The sequence below is a fragment of the Dipteris shenzhenensis genome, chromosome 26 (assembly GCF_047967505.1).
Source record: "Dipteris shenzhenensis isolate YYH24624 ecotype China chromosome 26, Dip_SZ_1.0, whole genome shotgun sequence".
Classification (NCBI taxonomy): domain Eukaryota; kingdom Viridiplantae; phylum Streptophyta; class Polypodiopsida; order Gleicheniales; family Dipteridaceae; genus Dipteris; species Dipteris shenzhenensis.
This window is the reverse complement of record NC_141621.1, coordinates 39006497-39030031: the sequence shown is the minus strand read 5'-3', so window position 1 is coordinate 39030031 and position 23535 is coordinate 39006497. Positions and strand designations below refer to the sequence as shown.

The window sequence follows — 23535 nt, the reverse complement described above, 5'->3', positions numbered from 1 at the left end:
TCCATGTCTAAGACTACTCCATCTTGAACCCTTTCATCAATGCATAACTTATGCACATTTTTGCAGTCATTAGTGGATCAATTGATCCTCATAACACAAAACACAAATAGTGTCTTGTGGATTAAGTTGGCATGCCAAAAGCAACTTATTAAAGTTAAATTGGCTTGATTTCCAACCATCAAACTTTAATTTTCAAAATCTCACAATTTTGCATGCGCTTCCGTCTACCACTAAGTTCCTGCACCATATCCAAAAACATTAGAGCTTATGCAACCTCACACGCATGATGAGTGATCAACATCAATAAATCAAAACAAACAATAGACATTTGTTTTGGGATAAAAACAAAGAAAAAAACAACAAAGCAAAAAACCTATCATAAACAAGACCACCAAAAATTGCTTTATACCATGCTAAAATGCATCCACATATTAGTACATAGGTACAAACATAAGTGTCAATGTCTGAATGCCTAAATGCCTACATACACATGCAACCACATGGGTAGGTAGGCATGAATATTCGGTGACACATTCATATACGAATATTGATTTCTCCATAGGACTAGGTTGGCATCCTAATCTTTGATGTTAAGTCTCCTGTTTTATACAAACATGTGTATGCACATAGGCATATGTAAACATGTGCATGCATGCGCCTACACACATGCATGTGTGCGCGTGCGTGCTTGTGCATTTGCATGTTTATGTGTGCAAATATAACAACATACTTGCTTCAAGAAATCAAGAAAGTATTTTCGATCTATCATCAAAGAATCCTTCTTAATTATATGATAACTTCAACCTATGTAAGGGATACTACTACTAGGGCCAGCATGGATAGGAATCACACTGCAAGAACTATGAATATTTTTACTCTTAAGATGCCTAAATCAATTAACAATCCTTACGTTCTTATTTGCATAAGGTGTACTAACTCATATAAATTTCAATTAAGACCATCTAATGAAACATTCTCCAAGGGCATGAAGCTTATTTAGTCAATTGCTTCTAGATGTAAAACAAGGAGAGAAAAATAGAAGAAAGCACCTCAAGGCAATCAACAATTGTGAAAGGCATTAATGGCGTTAAAGAGCCACAACAATGTTATAGAGTTAGAAAAGGCAACTCTCCATCATTCTTGGAGAGACTTTCGCCAAGCAATGTGAGCTGGCAAGGCTGCTCATTAGATGTGAGAGATATCAATGATAACCTAAAATCAATTAACCGTGACTTCTTGCTAGAATCACTATGCAATTCCCTTCATCTTGAGAAGCTCATAAACCACACAAGAAGCCCTTCATGCTATGATAAAATAAGAAGACAAAGAAGAAGAAAGCCAAAAGAGGAAGAACAAGAACAAGTGAACAAAATCAAAGACAGCAAGCGGTTAAGCTTTAAAGACAAAAAACTAATAAAAAGAAGAATACAGGTAGAGCAAAATAGTAAAGACAGTAGAAAGATGATGCAACACCAAATTATAACAAAACAGTAAAAGACTGATTCGTTCAAACACAACTTGAAGAATGATAAAATATGTGACAAAATATCCATTCCCCAAGGTAAATACATCAAGCGCAACATCCTGAGAGAGAGAGAAGCTCGTACCCTAAAGAATGTAGAATGGCCAATCACAGCAATCACATCCTCTGGTCTTGAGAGGATAAATTGACGGAAATTGCCAACCCTTTTTCTTAATTCATCTGCAGTAATATACAAAAATTTAACCAGATAGTCCATTGAATCCAAACTTGTTCGACTGCAGTGATATACAAAAATTTAACCAGATAGTCCATTGAATCCAAACTTGTTCGACTGCATAGCAATGGAGACAATAATTACCCATGCTTTCCTGACTCTGAAAAATCCCATTGACGGGATCATTAGGAGCCTCTTCAGGTGAGAACCACCATACATCTTTCAGCCCAGCGAACGATATCCACGGGAATTCATTTGAAAGCATCTGGAAAGTCAGAAACAGAATTATGCTTTCCCAAAAAAGCGCTGCAACACAAATCTCCTGACATGACACGAGACCATCCACCACATTATCATTAAGGAGAACAAGTTTGGGTTCCCAGATCTTACACTAGCAGGCCTTCCCACGTCTCCACTCGTGAGAACATGTTCTGTGTGGAGATCAGAAACCTCTATCCTCACCGAATGCGGTCTCTGGAACCAAAGTACAGAGTAAAATTTCACACACATTGTAGACAGAAAATAACAACTGTTATTAAAATTGGAAAGGTAGGGAAGAGCTTTTTGGAATAAGATTGATTGTTAAAAACTTTAATATCTGCCTAGAGAGCTAAAGACAGTAAGCCCTAAATGGCACAACAAACCAAATCTTGATCATACTTAGCACGTTCACAAACAGAACATAGGAGGGAGAAGTATGCAAATCCCCATCCTGCTGCTCCTGCACCTCCTAGCTCCTGACCCAATTACCTCCTTTCCAGACCGCCCCCTTGCCATCCTCCCCTTCCCTCCACAGCATCCCTTCTGCCCAGGCAGCTTCCTGCCATCTGTTCCCCCCCCCCCCAAATAAACTTTTACCTAAGTCTGCACCCTCTCAGACGGTTGTGCCCTCCAGCCGCTCACAGCCTGTTCAGGGCTCTCGTCCACCCCTGGTTTCTCCTCTGCTCCCCACAGTCTCTTTGAGCTGCCCTTTGACAACATCAGAGCTCCGTCGGACAGCGAGAAGCCCCAAGGGAAACTTGCAGTCCCAAAGGCCTGGCTCTTTTCTCCCCCTTCTTTCCTTCCCTTCCTCTTTTTTGGCTGCCCTAAGGCTATGTCCCGCACATGTAGACAATCATAAAATGATTGTCGCCACGATGCATCAAAAAACTGATATGAAAACATATCCTGGTCTCACACCCACACTTAGATCCATGTGAGGCTCGCACTAGATGGGGAACACATTTAGGAAGTCACCATATATAGGAGAGGGGCTCTCTTCTCCAACACACTTCACTAGGAACCACTGACACTCATTCAGAGGAGTCCTACAGATTTGGGCACACACTTGGTCTTCTTCTGCCCATGGTACCACAAGTTCGTGGTGGATGACATGGTTTTTGCCAAGGCTCTTCGTCACATTATCCTGTTACACGTTTCTCCATGGATCATAGGGCCATTCTTCCCTCTATTACAGCGTGTTTTGGCACAATCCTAGAGGCCCCAGGATAGTGACTTCAGCACATCAGATAATAGGGTGCTGAAGATACAAGTAATTTTTGAGGACCTGGATTCCCTTCTAGGAGAGGTGATGCTAGAGACTGGCAGAGCTTCCAGAGAATTGAGGTTTTTGGTCTACCTAGTCAGTGCTTACGATGCATGGAGCCTAGCTACCTGCCAAAGCTTGTCCAGGTTTTTCATGCCGTCCTCACACAAGAAGAGGAAAGTAGAGCCTGTCAACCCTGGGGTCAGACCTCCATCTTCTTCTTGCTGCCCCATCTCATGGAAGGGAGAAGACAGGCCCTTTCAGTCACCCAGGGGTAGAGTTCGGCCACCTATCACATAGGTTCCCCCAAAGGTCTAGCCCCTACAACCCCACCCCTCCCCCCACCCCAGGCGAGTAGTTAGAGAATCCATAGTAAATGGGCCTTTCTTGCCAAGCCAAGCCCAAACCACTAAACACAGCAGAAAATAGACGAATAGCTAGTCCACAAGATCACATACTGATATGGACCTACTCCATGTATGTGCAAAAGCATGTATGACTAAATCAACGCTCTAATCTGAAGATATCACATTGCCTACATAGACATGCCTATATGTTTACACAAATACATAATTGAGCACATTATAAAACAATGGGGGAAGAATAGTTTGTAGTCAAATGCAAGTTTGTTAATAACTCCCCTATAAATCAAGATGAGTTAGGTATGCTTGGAGAGTGTATGAATCTTTCAGAGTCATAGCACCCACGTTGAGTAATGGTAAAAATCCCCCACCCACCCTGACTTTGTCACAAAATATGGGTCAAGTCCCTGCCTGTAAGCCCCGAACAAGGAGAGCAGGTGGGAGTGACACCTGAAAAGAATTAAAGGGCATGGAGAGGAATGAAAAGGCTGCCACATCGGAAGCACATAGGCTGCCACATGGATAACAGCTGACTATCCTTCTTAGTTTTATTTGGGACCCACCCTAAGGGCAGATCAGTCCATAGTGGGACTGTTGTGCTGCTGCCCAAATATGGGGCGCTGTGCACAAGCCATGTGAGGGACATGTCAGGCAGCATCTAGGCAGGCATACAAACCCACAGTATGGGCACCAGGGCTGGTGCAAGGCCTAGGTCGTCCAACCCTAACTGGGTCAGCCTGGTTCAGGGCTACTAGTCAGCCAGATTCAGAGGTCCTTCAGCCCTATAAAAGGCTCCCATTGGGGGGATATACCATCATTCAGTGTTGAAACTTGCAGCCTGACAAAAAAGAGGGCTCCAGAAGTGCAGAAAAGGCACTTTAGGAGACATCACATGTGCTGCAGCACGGTGCTCAGGATCAGCCAGCAGATCCAGCCTCCAGGTATGAATCTAAGCACAGGATCAAAGGAAGCAGCAGGTAGCAAGCAAGGCACTAGCGGGCAGCCCTTAACCATTGTGAAAGACCTCATCCAGTGAGCCAATCACATAGGACAGAAATGGTGCTAACACAGGTTTTGAAGCTCGCCCCATAGCCACTGAAGACCTCCATTGAGAATCACGTGGCAGCACGTGTGAGAAGCAGATTGAGCCTCAGTTCTAGCAATAGTGGGGTTTATCAATGCACCTTTTGTAAACATTTTGGGTCCTCTCTTTGCAAATTCCTATTCAGTTGTTGGTTACCATATCTTGCTGTCTATTCGAGATCTGTATGTGTGCACATCCCTAGTAGAATCTAGAATTCTCAAGTGTGATCTCATTGACATTTGATTCATTTTCGCCGCATATTCTAACATGGTACCAAAAGCAAGGATTTGAGCTACATGTACATGATTAAACTTTCCAACACATTCCAAAAAAGGCATATCCTCCCAAATGACTCTTAAGTACTTTTTCGATTTTCTATTCCTTAGGTAAAGAAACTTTAGTCGTACCATGTAAAAGACATATTTCATCCTGGCAAAAGTCCCACCTTAAGGGAGCCAGCATGCCAAGCCAACAAAAGGAGTTGCATGCCAGATTTTGATTGAAAATTAGGTATGTCCACAAAAAACACACACGCACACTTTTTGGCCTGTCCTGTGAGGGTAGAGTGATGGTTTCCTTCCCAAAAGGAAAATTCATAATTTTGAGGTTTATTTTTTGTCTTTTTTATGATTGGTGGTGCAAGTTTCACTTGCTATTTTCATCCCTTAAATTTCTCCATCTTTTTCTCTACTTTTTCTCTGTCTCTCTCACCCCCTCTCTCTTGGTGGAAATCTCTCTCTCTCTCACACACACACATAGCTTTCCGCCCTCTTTTCCATGCTACCCATCCAATTCATCTTCTTTTTCCGTATTTTGGATCTTGGGCAGGCCTTATGAATGATTTTCATCATTTATATGGTTTCCCTTGTTTTTTGGGGTGAAATCCATGCATATTTATATTATATTTATATTACAAGAAGCGGGCCCAGCAATTAAAGCCTATGAAATGGAGAGAAAGAACCTGAGTTACATCAACTGCATGTTGAAGAGTTTGCAAAGCTCGAGTCAAAGGTGATGTTAGAATCTGCACATCTTACAATCCTTAGACTGTTGATAAATTTCCTTACAGAAGAAAACAAAAGCCTGTGCCATCACATGTTACCAGTTCTGCTCCAAGGTTGCCCAACCCTTTTCTAAGAGCACAAGCCTGGCAAGAAAAGGTTTCCATCAATTTTAAGCCTTTTAACAAAAACTTTAGAAACCATCACAAAAAAGAACTGCAAGAAAATGCAACCTGCCGAATCCCAAGATTGGACAACGTCACATCAAAGGGATGTTTTCCCAGCTTTGTTGTAAAGTACCCCTCGGTGTATGTAGTATGCCCATGTCGAATAAGATAGACAGTCTGTATAGAACACACCATTCCCAGAAGGGTTACCTTTTTCCTGGTGCCTGATATAAATCTGTCATCAAAATCTCAATCTACTTAAGGAATAACAAAACAGAGAGCATTGTCACTGAAAAAATACAACAGGAGTCTCCCACCAAAAGGGCTGTTCATTGGAAGTCGCTAACAGCCACTCAGCACATTTAAAAAGGGTATCTATGGTAGCACAGTGAAAGTTCTTAAAACAACTAGGCAGAAACTTTTATCAAAGTACAAGATCAAGGGTCCACCCTTGAGGCTCATTTGAGCTGGTTCCTAAGGTGAAGAAGTTATATCTTTTCCATTACACCTCCTTGCAGAAACCTTGCTCCAAAGGAATTGCCTTGGTTTCTTTTTCTGTGCCTTTCTAAGTTGCCTTCAAGTGGTACAGATAATACAGAGTAGTCTCCATCGCTCTTGGGCAATTTCATGCATGGTTAAGCTGACATATTCAGCCCTAAATGCTTTCTTCTAATACAAATTTCTCAACAATCGTCAAGCTAGTATCAAACATGGTACAAGTGTCACAACTATGGAATATTTATAAGGGATCTTTGCTAGAACATGTAGGCAATGCCCTATCTGTGAGCCTCCATATGGACTCGGGGCTAGATTAGCGTAGGAGGAGGTAAGGCTGTGAATATATTCTCATCGTTATATACCTAGATGAATCCAGGAACATTCCCAAACTCATCCTCTAAAAACAAAACATAGTGCAGTTTCAATCTCATAATAGTCACTCATAAGGTTGAAAACCATAAACTCCATCACACATAGCAGGGACTAGCTCCTATGACATCCCCATTGACGTCATCAGCGCCCAACAGTGTGGGTAGACCATAGTATAAAAATATGCTCTCACACATACAAATCCACACACCCACACATACTTGAGCATCCATTTATACAAAGTCTTCGTACTGAGTTTATGTCGGCACTCCTATCGGCTCATCGTTTTTTAAAACCATGAGGGGCTAAGGCAGCATACCCTTTCTACAAAGCTTATATAGTTAATTCCATCTTTATTGATCTTCAAAAAACATTCATACCCTTCACTATAACTCAAGCACAAATCCTGCAAAGAAGGGAGCCATACCTAGTCCCTGTACTCCCAGCCTAACTGCATATGATGCCTTCAAGAATGTGCCACCGTATCAATAAGACCACCATATTAGAAAATCGGGTTCATTGTCCCACCTCATATGAGGAGAGCACAAGGGCATGGTAAAAATTTAGGAATGGGGGGCATGAGAGTCTGCCGTGCGCATAAGTTTGGATGCCACATGGGCAGATCTAGGTGGAGGGAATCATCCGCAGGTGAGCCACGTGAGCAGCCATGTAGGTTGCCATGTGGGCTGTGCCACATAGTCCACGGGCAGCACACCCGCTACAGGGGCCCTCACTCAACCTAGCCTAACCTCTCATGGGGAGGGAACAACCACAAGCAAGGCCCTCTCTCTCTACAATGTGGCATTAAGAGATCTTCACCTCAAATAGTTTTCAATCAGGGTGAGGAGCAGTTTGGATGGGCCTCCAGCTAGGTGAGTCCAGGCTCAAGATCCTGAATGTATACGCCCGCACTTGTAGCCAGCACCACCCAGGCTTTGGGAGGCCGTTGATGGAGTGCCTCCCATACGATGGCTCTTGGACTGTTGGGGGTGATCTCAACAGCCTTAAGTGTGAGGAGGACAAGCAAGGAGGAGCGAGATGCCTGCAGTGGAGAGGAGTATGTGGGAGCAGTTTACCTTCGCGATCAACAGTTGTGATCCATGGAGAGAGGCTGAGTTCTCCATGCTTCCTCGAAATCTTCTCTTTTCTTTTGGCCAGCGGAGGCATGCTGGTCTGCTAAAGCACCTTGACAGGTTTTATGTGGAGATTGGGGCAGAGGGGGTTTCGCCGCCATTTTGGCAGGCACGACGATGCACAGAGAATCATACAGAGAGGGGGTTTCACCGCTATATTAGAAAGCATGACAATGTCAAATCACTCCTCGAGAGCAGCCCTATCGTGGACTCCCTCAAGAGGGAATTAATACTCCAGATGCTATTACTTCAGGAGGAGGAGGTGTAGCAAGCAGTGTTTAAGATTTGGAAACGACTAGAGGACAAGGGCGGTTGCTTGGGTACAGACGTGATCCAGCTCAATCCCAGGCTCTTCATCAGAGGCACACTCTATAGGAGTGAGAGGGAGCATTGAGATGGAATTTAGCATCCGTAGAACGCCTCAGGGAGCAGGATAGTCTCACAGTGGTTCATACACCGATATGAGAGTGCAAGGCTTGACCTTCAAGCCACGGATGTCCAATGAGCCGAGTTCTCTTATAACTGTTCTTGAGCCCGATTGGTACAATAGGGAGATAGGATATCCAGACAATTCTTCAAACCACTAGACCACGTTTAGCTGGGACTCAGTTTCAATGATTAAGGGATGCGAGCACTCAGATGCATATGGATCCACACGAGCTCCTTGAGATGACCACAGACTTCTATAAACATTTGTTTCAGTCTGAGGAGGAGTCTCCCCAGGTTAAACCCGAGAGGCAGTGTGGAATCAGATTCCGTCAATGGTCCCTCTAAGCTTGAGCAGGCAGTTAGAGGACTGTTCACTGATGATGAGCTCTAGGAGGCCCTCAAAGCCCTCCCACCACATAAGTGTCTTGCGGAGGATGGTTTGACTCTATCCTTTTTAAGTGCTTCTAGGGGAACATCCTCAACCCCCTACGGCTTGCTTTTCAAGAGATCTTTGACTCGGGCTTCCTTAGTCTTTGAGTCAAGACTGGATTTGTTTGATCCCAAAGGGGGGAACAAAGCTGACATTCATTAGTGGAGACCAGTCACCTTGCTGAACACCACTTAGAAGACCTTAGCCAAGGTCTCGACGAGTTTGCGGTTTATGCCTCACCTTGCTGATATCATCTACAACACAGACACTGGTTTTGTTTAGAAACGCAGCATCTTAGAAAGTATCTTCACCTCTTGGGAGGCAGTGGATTGGGCATGGGAGATGTCTATCCCTATCGTGATCCTCCTTCTAGATTTTGAGAAGCTTATGATAGGGTGGAGTGGTCCTTTCTCGAGGGCACTATGCAGAGGATGAGAGATGGATTTGAGCCGCGAACGGTCTCGACTCATCCATGGGAGAGGCCTTTGCTCTTTCTTGCTCAATTCAGTAGGGCTTCCCCCTTCCTCTTTCTCTTTGTAGAGCAAAGACTTTGGACTATTCCCAAACAACAGGCCTCACTTGGATACAGCTCTTGATCTGATAGGAGGAGGAGCTTTTGGCTTCAAAGTTTACCAATGACACAGTACCCTTTGTGGAGGGCACTAAGGAGAGTTTAGAGAGGGTACAAGGAGCCCTAGCGACGTATTGCTTGGCCTTGGGAGCCAAGACCAACTAGACCAAATCAGTTGGTCTCCTCACAGTGACTAAGAAGGTCTAGGAGATCTGGGATTGGGGGTCAGCACTTGGCTTATGTTGGATTCCGAGGGGACACACAGTATATCTGGGCTGCCACGTTGGCATTGGCATTTCAGCAGAGTAGCAGATTGCCCCAGTATTGGACTGTGCGAGGCACAAGCTTCTATAGCTCAGCCACACGTTCTCTAGCAAGGAGGATCTTGGTGGTCAACCTGGTCCTCTTGGCAGCATGTGGTACATAGCCTCATGCTGGTGTTTCCACAAGAGGTGCATGGGGCAGCTCAGATGCCTAGGAACGACCTAGTGATTGGGAAGAATCGGATCATGCCCTTAGTAGGAGTGATTACGCTCAATATGACAATACTATGAGCCACTCCAACTATATAAGTCATTATGTTATGCAGGATGACTAATATATTCCCATCTACCAAACGGCTCATATCTCTGCCGATGAGAGAGATGAACACCTTACAAGGAGACTGCTGATTCAATGCTATACGTGTCATATGATAGGGAACATGAGACCTTATTTGTCTAGCATGCATCTCTGTTTCACTGGGATTGATTAACCAACGATGATCCCCTAAGTACAAGAAACAACAAAATAGCATTGGGTGTAGTCGGATGGTGCTTCCTATCAATTTAAATCAGCCCATGAGCTCTGAGCCCTGGAAGCTCTTACTCTAGCAAGGGCTTCTTAAGAACAACCTCCGCACAAGAGGTCAATGGCAGCAATCCTATAGATGGATTTTCTCAAAGGCTCCCCTCACAAAGAAGGGCTCCCCCTGATGCGGAGCCTTCATGGGGTTTGGTAGCGTTTGTCTAGAGGACTCATTCGAGCCGACACATCGTGTCTGAAGGAGCTTGAGAGGCAGCCACTCACGTGGGTGCGGGATCAAGAGGGACGTATGCTGGGGCATTGGACACACATTGGCTGTGCACATTGGGACAGCGGCCTAGCTAGGTCCTTTGGGACATGGAGACGCCTTCCCACGGAAGTAGAGGCACGAAAGCAGGGACTTTCTCATTTGAGGGGGGCAGGCACATGATTGAGGCCATGAACCCTAGGGCTTGGTGGGAGGGATTACGCAGCCCCTCAACCCCCCCACCACTGGTACGGATAGTTTACAAGGACTGGGGTGCCTCTTAGGATTCAATGTGTGCGGCGTACCCTTGGCTTCTTCCCGCGTAGACTTTATAAAGCAGAGCTTGGGGACCTTCTCCAACCAGAGACTGCGATAAACTTGGAGGCAGACAGGGGTTTGAATTCACTTGAGTGGCAGAGGGTCAAAGCGGTAGGCCACTCGGGCAAGAACTAGATGATTGACCAATTGTAGTTTCATCACAGCAGGAGGGGCAAGGTGGTGCCTTTGGTTATGGAAGGGTTGGCCTCTCAAAGAGATCCATGGGATCCGATGGGATGTGGTATTGGCCAGCTCACATAGGGCACTCGAACAGAGCTAAGGAGGTGCCCTTTTTCTCCTACACCACTCGGATTGGGCACTAATTGCAGTTGGAGGCATCAGCCTAGTCCCATGACGCTCCAAACTATGCTTGGGAATGAGAAGAACATGGTCATCTTCAATTTTTGGAACATAATCACATGGAGGTGGAACATCATTGTCAATTGGAACCTATGCTTTTAACCAAGAGTGTGGGGTAAATTTTTCCTCAAGATGGTGATTCCAACTTACAACTTAGTATTGATTGCTTCTTGATGATCCACAATGGTCCACAATATCATAACTTGATTGTCTTGTAGTAGTGATGTCAAGAGGACATGAAAAGTGATGTAAAGTATCTTCGTAACTCAACCTACGCTTAACCCGGGGTTAACCATGGTTAAGTGATGTAATGGTTTGGCCATGAGGGATTGGCCAGAGGAAGTGCACACTTCCTAGAAGTTCCTAAGGGCAAATTCTAGGTGCACCACTAGGTCCTAGGGGCAAGGCAAAGGCTTTAAAAGAGGGGTCTAAAAGTTGGGCCCAAGGACAACCAACGTTGTCCTTGGTATGGGGGTTAGGACTTTAATGAAGGGACAAATGGCAAGGAGGAGGTGCCATTTGTCATGCATGTGTATGCATGCCCTTCCCCCACCTTCCATCTCTCTCCCCTCACTCTCCCAGAGGTGTTGGACGTTTTCAGTTGTTCTTGTGTAGTTTTTGAGCTGTTTGAGCTGTTTCAAGCCTGTTTTCAGCCATTTTCGGCCGTTTTGACTGTTCCAAGGCTAGTACGTCTAGGAAGTGCCAGAAGTCATTTATGAACTTTTTGAAAAAATTTGTACGGACTGTACAAACGTCCGTATGTCTGTACGGAATCCGTACAGACGTGTTCAGCTGCCTCCAGCAGGTGCTCGAGGTTGTCTTTTGCTGTGCTGGACCTTTGTGCACATGTTTCTGGCTGTGTGGTGGCTTCTGAAGCTGTTTTGGATATGTGCATGCTACATGAGGAACTTTCCTTGCTGCTTTTGGCACCCTCTCTTAGGAGGACTCAGGCATAGATCCTGAGGCAATCATTTTGGGGCAGATCTGTGAACCATCTTTCCTCTACAGCTCTTTCTTGTTCACCCTCCGCTCTCTACCTTCATTTCTCTCCTCTCCTGATTGCTGGAAGACACATGCATCTTGCGAGGAGCCTAGATAGAGGATAGGTGCAAGGAAGGAGCTCGCCTCTCTGCCACAAACAACGGGAGTTGGTTCCAGGTTCTGTTTTTCCTTGTTCTTTCTTGCTTTGCAGCTTTTTGCAGTGCATGCGTGTTGTGTGCAGTCCTTTCAAGACTCCTACAAGTTCTATGAAACCGGCCTTCAGTTTCATGAAGGGCAATAGACCATAACTTGCATTGCATATTCATTATTCACAGCCACATTGCATCATTTCCAACCGCTTAACTTTAAACAATACCACTTAGAAACAACTTGAGAAATAACTGGATGGAGGCTAGAGTGCCCCTGCTCAATGAAAGCAAGTACAAGACACCACATTGGCCCCAAATACTTGGTGCCCCTTCCGGTATTTATTTATTTCTTTAGGAATGAAATTGGTACATACAACAAGCGTTCAACCTTGCACTATTCCTCTCTGCAAATCGTCTACTTGTCTTCAAGGCATCTAATCCCAGTGCACCACTAGAATTCCACTGGCAAGGCATACTCAGGCATTCACTTCTGATCTCACACAACTTAGAGGCATTCAAGCATCCAAACCACTGGCAAACTGAGCTCAAGGCAGCCTCAAGGCTATCACATGCATCCACACCGTCCTTAGGCCTTCCACAGGATCACCCTTGCCTTTGGGTGTTTACTAGAACTTGTTGGAGTCCTGAAAGGACTGCACACAACACGCATGCACCGCAAAAAGCTGCAAAGCAAGAAAGAACAAGGAAAAACCGAACCTGGAACCAACTCCCGCTGTCTGTGGCAGAGGGGCGAGCTCCTTCCTTGCGCCTATCCTCTGTCCAAGCTCCCCGCAGGGTGCAGGTGTCTTCCAGCAATCAGGAGAAGACAGAAATGAAGATAGAGAGCGGAGGGTGAACAAGAAAGAGCTGTAGAGGAAAGATGGTTCACACATCTGCCTCGAAATGATTGCCTCGGGATCTGTGCCTGAGTCCTCCTAAGAGAAGGTGCTAAAAGCAACAGGGAAAGTTCCTCCTACAGCCTGCACTGGTCCAAAACAGCTCCAGAACAGCTCCAGAAGCCACCACGCAGCCAAAAACATGTGCACAAAGGTCCAGCACAGCAAAAGACAACCCCAGGCACCTGTTGGAGGCAGCTGAACACGTCTGTACGGATTCCGTACAGCCGTACGAACGTCCGTACCACCAGTACGAAAATTTTTCGAAAGTTCAAAAATGAGTCCTGGCACTTCCTAGAATTGTGCACTAGCCTTGGAACAATCAAAACAGTGTTAAAACGATTGAAAATAGGCTTGAAACAGCTCAAATAGCTCAAACACTGCACAAGAACAACTGAAAACGTCCTACACCTCTGGGAAAGTGAGGGGAGAGAGATGGAAGGTGGGGGAAGGGCATGCATACACATGCTTGACAAATGGCACCTCCTCGTTGCCATTTGCCCCTTCATTAAAGTCCTAACCCCCATACCAAGAACAACGTTGGTTGTCCTTGGGCCCAACTTTTAGACCCCTCTTTTAAAGCCTTTGCCTTGCCCCTAGGACCTAGTGGTGCACCTAGACTTTGCCCTTAGGAACTTCTAGGAAGTGTGCATTTCCTCTAGCCAGTCCCTCACGGCCAAACCATTACAACACTTAACCATGGTTAACCCTGGATTAAGCGTAGGTTGAGTTACGAAGATACTTTACATCACTTTTCACGTCCTCGTGACATTCTAGCAAGCACCCAAAGGCAAGGGTGATCCTGTGAAAGGCCTAAGGACACAGTCTGGATGCATGTGATAGCCTTGAGGCTGCCTTGAGCTCAGTTTGCCAGTGGTTTGGATGCCTAACTGCCTCTAAGTTGTGTCAGATCAGAAGTGAATCTTAGCAAGCATGTCACACCGTGAGAGGTCGTTGACCATTTCAGAGCAGGAGGGGCAGGATGAAGACAGAGCATCAGAGAGCTTTGAAGAAGAGCATAGTACCAGCAGGACAGTGGGGCACATCCAGTCTCTCCTGAGCATGCCATGGGGGACTCACAGGATGAGGTAGATGAGGCAGAGGAGCTTGATCCCAATGCACTTTTTCAGCTACGAATGCAAAGTGTAGTGGGAGCCCTGTCGCAGTTGCAACATGCTGTCACGGAGATTATGCAAGCTCCTCCCCCTATGGTTGCTTCTCCTGGAAGCAAAAAGTCATCTCAGAAGAAACATAAGAAGCATAAGAAGACTCCTAGGCATGTTTCTTTCGGTGGACAGCCGTCAGAGATGCCCTCGATCACCCTTGTAGCGGGTAATGCCAATAACTTTCATTCAGTCAATTAGGAACATCAAGCCCTTCCTCAGCCCACGATGCATCTTGGATATTTTGGAGGGGGATCAGTTTTTTAGGCAATGGTGGCACCATCCGCAGAGGCACCTGGAATGCCAGGTAGCTTTATGGGCAGCACGCAGCCGGGAATGCCGAATTTCCAGCAACCTATGATGGGTGGAATGCCCCCTGCAAATGCCAATATGATGTACTCAAACATTGGGATGCAGCCTGGAATGTAGACAGGAATGCCTGGGACAATGGGCAATACTTGGAATATGCCACAGATGTAGGGAGTGGGACCTGGAATGCCAAACCCCACCATGGGTACAATTGGAATGGCTCAGAATGTAGGAGTAGTGATGCCCCCACCGTTTTTACAGCCCCCCGTTTATGACAATCTCACCCCTAAAGGCAAATTGAAAGGCAAATTGAAAGATTACAAGGAGGGAGGGGCAACTGTCAAGTTTGAGACTTTCAATGGGATGTAGGACAGATTGAAGGCTTTGACATTCGTGCAACAGTTTGATGCTGCCTACTCAGGTGGACACTTCACAGAATCCTCCAAAGTCCGAAGGCAGCCACCTTTTTGAAGGGCAATGCGCTCCAATGCTGGACCAACCTCCTCTTGCAAGGCAGAGCACCTACCACTTGGGTCGAATTCAAGTAGGTCTTCTTAGTAGCATGGCTCACTACCACTTTTGAAGTGGATATCATGACCGCCTAGTACACGTTGGATGCTGCAAATTGCAGAAATTTGGAGGACTACAATAAGAAGTTTTGGGAAGCCCTACTGCCAGTGAATTCTTACAGACATGTACCGCTGTCCGAGCAAATTGAAAGATATTGCTGCGGGTTGCCAAAGGAGATTTGGGACTACTGCACGAAGACAAGGGTTTCCAATATGTCTCAGTTGGTTGAGAATGCCACTACATCTTATGCACTAATGTAAGGGAAAGTTTTTGGGTTCAAAGGAAGTTCATAGGAGACATCAAGGTCAAAGGGCAGCAAGACGGAATCCCCTAAGAAGTTCAAAAAGTTTTCGCAGCCCATGAAGTCAAAGTTTGTTGGAAGACAGAGGCAAGTACCGACCTGCATGTCTGATGAGGAAAAGCAAATTCTCTATGATGCCAACAAGTGTTATATTTGCAAGGAGGAAGGCCACAGGGCTTTTGAATGCCCACATAAGAAGCAGAAATTCCCTCCTTCTGAGCAGGGTGAGCACAAGGAGGAAAAGAGGACTGATCAGAAGAATAAAAAGCCCAAGCCCACTGTTGGTCTTTTGCCAGACTTGATTGGGGCTGTTCAGAATACGAATGCTAATACGAATGCTACAGAGTTATGGCGGGCATGGGGCAAGATAAGAGACCAGACAGCTCTGATGTTTTTCGATCCGGGAGCCAAGGCCAATTTCATCTCTCCAAAGCTGGCTGGAAAGTTAGGAATAAGGGCAGAAGATATGGGTCCTTTGTGTGATGCAGATATGGCTTGTCCGGGACTCAGCCAGTCAGTTACTCCGGTGATAGGCAAGCTGCGGATGCATATTTAGAGCTACGTGGACACAGAAGAGTTCTATATTATGCCGTTGGATGGTTGTGATGTGTTACTGGGGATACCTTGGCACTTTCGTGTTGGGGCTGTTTTGGATACAAAGGATAAAACAATCACAATCACTCACCGTGGCAAGACCCACGTTCTAGATGCTAAATTGAAGGGAGAATCCATCCCTGTTGTATCTACTTCTGCCATTGGCAACGTAATGAAAAAGCATCTTTCAGCGTACTTAGTGTTTGCATCTGAAAAGAAGTCAGTAGAAGAAGAGTCTCATTTTTCTAAGCTGGAAAAACAGCGGACAGATTTTCTTTTTTAGTTTAGGGACTGTTTTTCTGACTCACTTCCACAGGAGTTGCCCCCTGAAAGGCCAGAAGACCACACGATAGATATAATCCCTAGTAGCAGTCCTCCTAACCGACTCCTTACAGGGTCAGTGCAGGCCAGCAAGAGGAAATTATGAACCAGGTCAAGGACCTGCTGGAGAAGGGGCTGATTCAGCCCAGGTCTTCACCTTACTACTCACCCCTGCTCTTGGTCGAGAAGAAGGATGATATTTTGGATAGGTTACATGGGTCTGGAATGTTCAGCCGCATTGATCTGAAGAGTGGTTATCACCAGATCAGAATTCAGCCAGAGGATGTTCACAAAACAGCATTTCGTACCGCATTTGGTCTGTACGAGTTTCTTGTCATGCCATTTGGGTTAACCAATGCACCTGCCACCTTCAATAGAATGATGTACATGATTTTTAGAGAGCACCGAGCCTTTGTTGGCACTTTCTTCGATGACATCATCGTGTTCTCTCAGGATGAGGTTAGACATAGGAAGCACCTGGCAATTGTTCTCGAGAAGCTACGGAAGCATAAGCTGCTTGTCAATGCCAAGAAAAGTGAATTCTTCATGCATGAGATCCATTTTCTCGGGCACATTGTTTCCAAGGATGGAGTTAGGATGGACCCTGCCAAGGTAGAGGCCATCAGGAATTGGCCACACCTGAAGAACATCCATGAAGTACGCAGCTTTCTGGGCTTGTGCTCGTACTACAAGAGGTTCATTCGGTATTTTGCAGAGATTGCATATCCTTTACATGCCTTATAGAAGAAAGGAGTCACATTCAGATGGGGTCCCAAAGAAATTGCAGCTTTTGACCTACTGAAGGAGCGACTCTGCTCAGATCCTGTGATTATTTTGCCAGATCTTCGCAAACCCTTTGCTGTCCAAGCAGATGCATGTGGGAACAGCCTAGGACGGGTACTTATGCAAGATGGAAGAGTCGTGGCATACAAGAGTAGAGTGCTCCAGGATGCTGAAATGAATGTTGGCATCTATGAGAAAGAGATGTTGGCTGTCATCCATGCTCTTTCGACCTAGAAGCATTATCTTTTCGGTGCTGATTTTCATGTTCAGACCGATCATCAATCACTGCGGTACTTTCTCACTCAGAGAAAGTTGTTTGAGAAGCATATGAGGTGGGCAAATTTTCTTTCTATGTTTCATTTTCAGATTGTGCATGTGCCTGGGAAGAAGAATGTTGTTGCAGATGCACTCTCACGCAAGCCCACTCCAGATGCAGTGTCTGTTAAGCCACAAGTTTCAGCAGTGACCATTGCATATCATGATGAGCTTGATGCCATGAAGGGTCAATATGCCAATGATGCTGATTTTTCACGGATTTATGATCAGTTGGTTGATGGACAGAGGCATGAGCACTATACTCTCAAAGACGGATTTCTGATGATGCATGGCAGATTGTGTGTCACGAAACAGTTGAGGCCCAAAGTGTTGACAGAGAGTCATGCTCCACCCTACGCAGGACACAGAGGCATTGATGCCACCATCAAAGCTGCGGAGCACTATTTCTTTTGGCCATCATTGAGGAAAGATGTTGAAGCATATGTCAGGACATGCATCACCTGCCAAAAGGTGAAATATGACCGGCAGAAGCCGGCTGGACTGCTGCTGCCTCTACCTATTCCCGATCGACCTTGGCAGAGCATTGCCTCTACCTATTCCCGATCGACCTTGGCAGAGCATTGCCATGGATTTTATCTTTGATCTTCCTCGTACACCATCTGGACATGATGGGATATGGACCATTATTTGCAGATTCAGCAAGCAGGCCCACTTCATTCCCGTCTGAAAGAAAATTACAGCAGACCAGATGGCGAGACTCTTTATGTCTCATGTGTTTAAACATCACGGGATGCCTCAATCAATTGTCAGTAATAGAGACCCGCGGATGACAAGTCTTTTCTGGAGAGGTATCTTTGAGAATATGGATACCACGCTGAATTTCTCATCCTCTTTCCATCCTGAATCTGATGGGCAGTCCGAAGAAGCCAATTCCACTGCCCTTGATCTTCTCAAATGCTATGTTTCGGATCAGCAATCGAAATGGGAGCAATTTTTGCCACTTGTTGAGTTCGCGTACAACAACACTGTACACTCATCCATGGGGAAAGCCCCCTTTGAAATTGTGGCAGGAGAATGGAAGGTACCTCCCATTCTGCACACGAAAGAGGAGATTTTTGAAGCGGACAGATTTGTGGAAAGTTTGGATGTTGCTTACCAGAAGGTCAAAACAGCCCTCTAGAAAAGCCAAGAGAAGCACAAACGGGCAGCCGATAAGCATCGCCGCGACTTACTCTTGAAAGAGGGCGATTGGGTGCTGCAGGGTTTTCAAAAAGCACGACTCAGGAAGATGAAAGGCAAGACGAAAGTGTACACAAAGCTGAAGATGCAGTATTATGGTCCTTTTCAGGTTTTTGAACGCATTAATGATGTAGCTTACAGACTGAAGCTACTTGCCACTTGGACCATACACAATGCCTTTCATGTGAGTTTATTGAAGCCTTTCCAAGGTGATGTGCCTGCTGACCTACTGCATGAGGATCAGCCCAAGGTGGAAGAGTTGGATGAAATCTTGGTTTCGAAACAGATTTTGGCACATATGGAAAGAACAATGACAGGTAGAGTTTCCCGTCGCTACCTGGTGAAGTTGAGGAATTATCTTGCACTGGATGCGAGGTGGATGGAGGAGGGTGACCTGGCAGACTCACCTCAGATTTTGCAGCTCTACCTCGACGCGTTTCAGCTTGCGCCAACTGCGGTACAGGCTCCTACAGGTCCAACAAAGCAGAGCACAGATCTGGAGCATTTCCTGGTGCTCAAGAGGAGGGTAGCACCTCCCCTTCCTTGATTCAGACTACTCATATATCGGGAGATAGCTTGGTGGCACCGATTGTCTCACCCGAGATGTTGCTTGCTGACAGTATTTCTACCGTGTGGTCTCCATGATGGGTGTTTGTGACACTTGACATAGAGGATGCATTGATGTATGGATGGACTCTCGAGCTCTCCTAGCCCATATTATCATTGCAGATTGTATCTTACAGATGATGTATATTCTAGTATGGGCTATTTCTGCCTATTTGTACTTTTTCAGCAGCAACCTAGGTAGTTTGTTGTTTTAAGAGGAGGGTATGTCAAGAGGACGTGAAAAGTGATGTACAGTATCTTCGTAACTCAACCTACCCTTAACCCAAGATTAACCATGGTTAAGTATTGTAATGGTTTGGCCATGAGGAACTGGCTAGAGGAAGTGCACACTTCCTAGAAGTTCCTAAGGGCAAAGTCTAGGTGCACCACTAGGTCCTAGGGGCAAGGCAAAGGCTTTAAAAGAGGGGTCTAAAAGTTACCCAAGGACAACCAACGTTGTCCTTAGTATGGGGGTTAGGACTTTAATGAAGGGGCAAATGGCAAGGAGGAGGTGCCATTTGTCATGCATGTGTATGCATGCCCTTCCCCCACCTTCCATCTCTCTCCCCTCACTCTCCCAGAGGTGTTGGACGTTTTCAGCTATTCTTGTGCAGTTTTTGAGCTATTTGAGCTGTTTCAAGCCTGTTTTCAGCCGTTTTAAGCCATTTTTAGTCTGTTTTGAATGTTCCAAGGCTAGTACGCACTTCTAGGAAGTGCTAGAAGTCATTTTTGAACTTTTTGAAATTTTTCATACAGACTGTATGGACGTCCGTACGTCTGTACGGAATCCGTACAGATGTGTTCAGTTGCCTCCAGCAGGTGCCCGGGGTTGTCTTTTGCTGTGCTGGACCTTTGCGCACATGTTTCTGGCTGTGTGGTGGCTTTTGGAGCTGTTCTGGAGTAGTGCACGCTACAAGAGGAACTTTCCCTGCTGCTTTTGGCACCCTCTCTTAGGAGGACTCAGGCATAGATCCCAAGGCAATCATTTCGGGGCAGATCTATGAACCATCTTTCCTCTACAGGTCTTTCTTGTTCACCCTCTGCTCTCTACCTTCATTTCTCTCCTCTCCTGATTGCTGGAAGACACATGCACCCTGCGGGGAACCTGGATAGAGGATAGGTGCAAGGAAGGAGCTCGCCCCTCTGCCACAAACAACGGGAGTTGGTTCCAGGTTCTGTTTTTCCTTGTTCTTTCTTGCTTTGCAGTTTTTTGCAGTGCATGCGTGTTGTGTGCAGTCCTTTCAAGACTCCTACACGTTCTAGTAAGCACCCAAAGGCAAGGGTGATCCTGTGGAAGGCCTAAGGATAGTGTGGATGCATGTGATAGCCTTGAGGCTGCCTTGAGCTCAGTTTGCCAATGGTTTGGATGCCTGAATGCCTCTAAGTTGTGTCAAATCAGAAGTGAATGCATGAGTATGCCTTGCCAGTGGGAATTCTAGTGGTGCACTTGGATTAGATGCCTTGAAGACAAGTAGAGGATTTGCAGAGAGGAACAGTGCAGGGTTGAACCCTTGTAAAGCATTTCCATTCAGAAGCATTAAATAAATACCATAAGGGGCGCCAAGGCATTTGGGGCCAGTGGGTGCACTGTGTACTATTTTCATTGAGCAGGGGCATTCTAGCCACCTTTGTTGTTGTTGAAGCTTGTTTCTAAGTTGTGCTAAGTGATTGAAGTGACTGAAGCTTGCATTGTGGCCATTTATGAAGTTTCTGACTAAGTAGAAGATCACTACCCTTTTGTTTATCGAAGGCCGGTTTCAAGCGATAAGGAGCTATGGAAAATTAAACCATGCCACCCTTATCAAACTCAAGAATGACATCAACGTTTATTGGCAAAACCTTGACATTGGTCTTGCTCTTGCGCTTTGCTAGTAGGATAGCTTGCATTTCTTAAATAACTCGATCAACTAATGCCACTCTATATTGAACTAGGCTGATTGAAAACGAGCCATGCTAATAGCACTATGAAAAGTGTTAGTGTTACACATGGAGATGCACATGGAGGATAGTAATTTATGTCAACTTGAGTCTCATAGATCCTTCGGTCTCTCTCTCTCTCTCTCTCTCTCTCTCTCTCATGTTTCATGGTCAAACTAAGCAGGCTACCTGAGTTGCAAAATTGCATGAAGATATCGTTTAAGGATTGAGTTTATTAAGTTGCTCCTATATATTGCGTGTTTTGAGTCAGGCTTTGTCGTTCACATCCCTCGTCAGCGCCATTTCCTCCATCATGTACTGCACAAAATGGTTAGCTCCTCCGCCAAATCTTTGTATCGTTCAATCTGTTGGACTCCTTACATCCTCAACCACCTAGGGGCTTTGAAATTCGGTCAAGCCTCTCTTGTTAATATATCTCCTTCGTCATGATTCTTTAAGTCCCTGTGCTCTACAGAGATTTAACAAGTACGATCTCTGCAATTTTCTCTGGGCTGGCACTTCACTTATAGCATTAAATCTCGAACAGAACGCCCATCTGCGCAAGATTTTGACCTCCCAAGCATTTGCACGATTCAAGGCAGCTAAGCTCTTCACCGATTCTGATTATAATATCCACAAATTCAAAATCAACAGAAACGCTAGAAGAAGGTCTTGCATTAACGTGTGCGTGATACCTTCTTGTGCTTGTTGAAAATAGGAAAGAATTTCGGCTGCGAATCCTTCGCGTTTCGATTCTATGACGGGAATCGAGAAAACAAGTTACCAGATTTTAGAAAACAGGACGCCAAAATCCGCTACGAAAAATTCAACAGACTCTACGAGGTCGGTACCACCTCTGTTGTTGAGATGGAAGATGCAGCTCTCTGCTGGGTGAGGATTTGTTCTTCCTCAAATTCTGCTGGCGGTGAACAAGCATGAGACAGCTCTTTAAATCGAATCAAACCAAGGATTGTGAATGCACGAATTAAAAATAGATTGAAACCTTGGAATTCTTTACCCGACATCTCGTCACGCGGACAGCTCCTCGGAGTCTATAATTTTAGTTCATTTTGTTAAGAAATAAAATTTGCCACTGTGTAGGCTGGGTGTTGGTTCGTGGTCGCACACGGCCATCTGGTTTGTTGTGAAGCCACGTGGACGTGGCCCGTCACTGATGGTGCACGTTGTGCTCCCGTCACACGGTGGCAATGTTTTATCAAGTCCTCGTGCTCGCCGCTTCGGTATCCTGAAAATCATCGTTGTGTCCAGGTCTTTTCCCGTTAATCGAACTGCTTGAACGCGCACACATCCGATTTCATGTGAAACTCCTCGAGGTCGTGCCAATCTGCGGCCATGTACATGTCCACCTAGTGAAAGTTGCCATGGCCAGATGCATGCACAGGTATCGTCAAGGAAGATGTTCTGCCTTCTACTCCAATGCACCAACCCTCTAGGTTTTCGACGCAAGTCGAGGTATATGGTATTGCATGTGCCCAATGGACGACACCATGTTATTTTGCACTTGTGTCTGAGGCCAAGCAGCATAGTGTTGTCTTTTTCAGTATGTTAGGCCCCTTCATGAACTACTTCCGGCAAAAAGGATTGTTGCCGAACGCTTTTTGTCGCGGGATTGCAGTCACGTGGAATCAAAGGCTATGAAAAGAAGAGAGTGGTCTGACCAATAAACGAAGTTTGTTCCTGTTCTTGTTTGAGGGGACATCACATTCGTCCAGACATGGTCGATAGTGGATCCGTAGATTGTTGTAGGCACGGTTATGAATTGCCGCAAATTGTAATGGCACTTGTAGTTCTCGCACAGAGCCCTAGAGTCGATGTGCTTGTGCTTGATGCTTTGTACAAATTAAGGATAGTGACCTCTTTTGTGATGCATTGTCGAAAGATCATGCACAAACACTCAACCTCGCGTGAAGCTTTTTTGTTGATGGAGGAGATTGACGGAGTTGTTGTAGTAGGTGGCAATGCCGAGGCCATCGTCCATGGAGATGTATTGAAACCCTAGGAGGTGCACGGTAGGTCTTCCTCTATTTTGTGTCTCTTAGAGGCATAGCATTGTTCTGTCTCTTGGACGCATAGGATTGTGGCAACAAGCATGCTCTCGCAATGCAAGATGTCATTTGCATGGAAATGTAATGATCTTGTGTTAAGACATTGTAATGTTCTCAGTTTTGGTATTTCGGATGCGAAGTTGGTATGGACAAACCCCCACACTTGCAATCCAGCCTCAACCGTTCAGCATGTTGTTGCAACATCGCAAGACAAGCCTCGTTTCTTGCAAGTTCTCTGATGTCTATGTGTTATGAATATCTTTCTTTGTAAGATCTAAGATTGACAAGTCTGTTGTGATGTACTTGTCAATGAATGCTTCTATGACACCATTTTTCGATGAGCCATATGTGGGCACGCCAGCACTCCAC

The 23535-nt window shown here is 45.6% G+C and overlaps 1 protein-coding gene across 3 annotated transcripts; it reads right to left on the bottom strand.

Annotated features, from left to right (window-relative positions):
• LOC147885044 (putative phosphatase SPAC5H10.03) lies at positions 1-22202 on the bottom strand. Of its 3 annotated transcripts, none has more exons than XM_087397881.1 (10): positions 22104-22202; positions 21955-22019; positions 21796-21855; positions 5903-6013; positions 5771-5815; positions 5630-5692; positions 2088-2171; positions 1842-1962; positions 1608-1702; positions 1-238 (listed from the first exon to the last, which is right to left on the bottom strand). In XM_087397881.1, the coding sequence occupies exons 1-10, from the start codon at positions 22123-22125 to the stop codon at positions 179-181; spliced, it is 726 nt and encodes a 241-aa protein (XP_087254007.1). In that variant the 5' UTR covers positions 22126-22202; the 3' UTR covers positions 1-178. The 3 variants fall into 3 exon arrangements, with proteins under 3 accessions (XP_087254007.1, XP_087254008.1, XP_087254009.1); XM_087397882.1 differs by having other exon boundaries at positions 22119-22202; XM_087397883.1 differs by having other exon boundaries at positions 21955-22016; positions 22119-22163.
• Positions 22203-23535: the final 1333 nt, after the last annotated feature.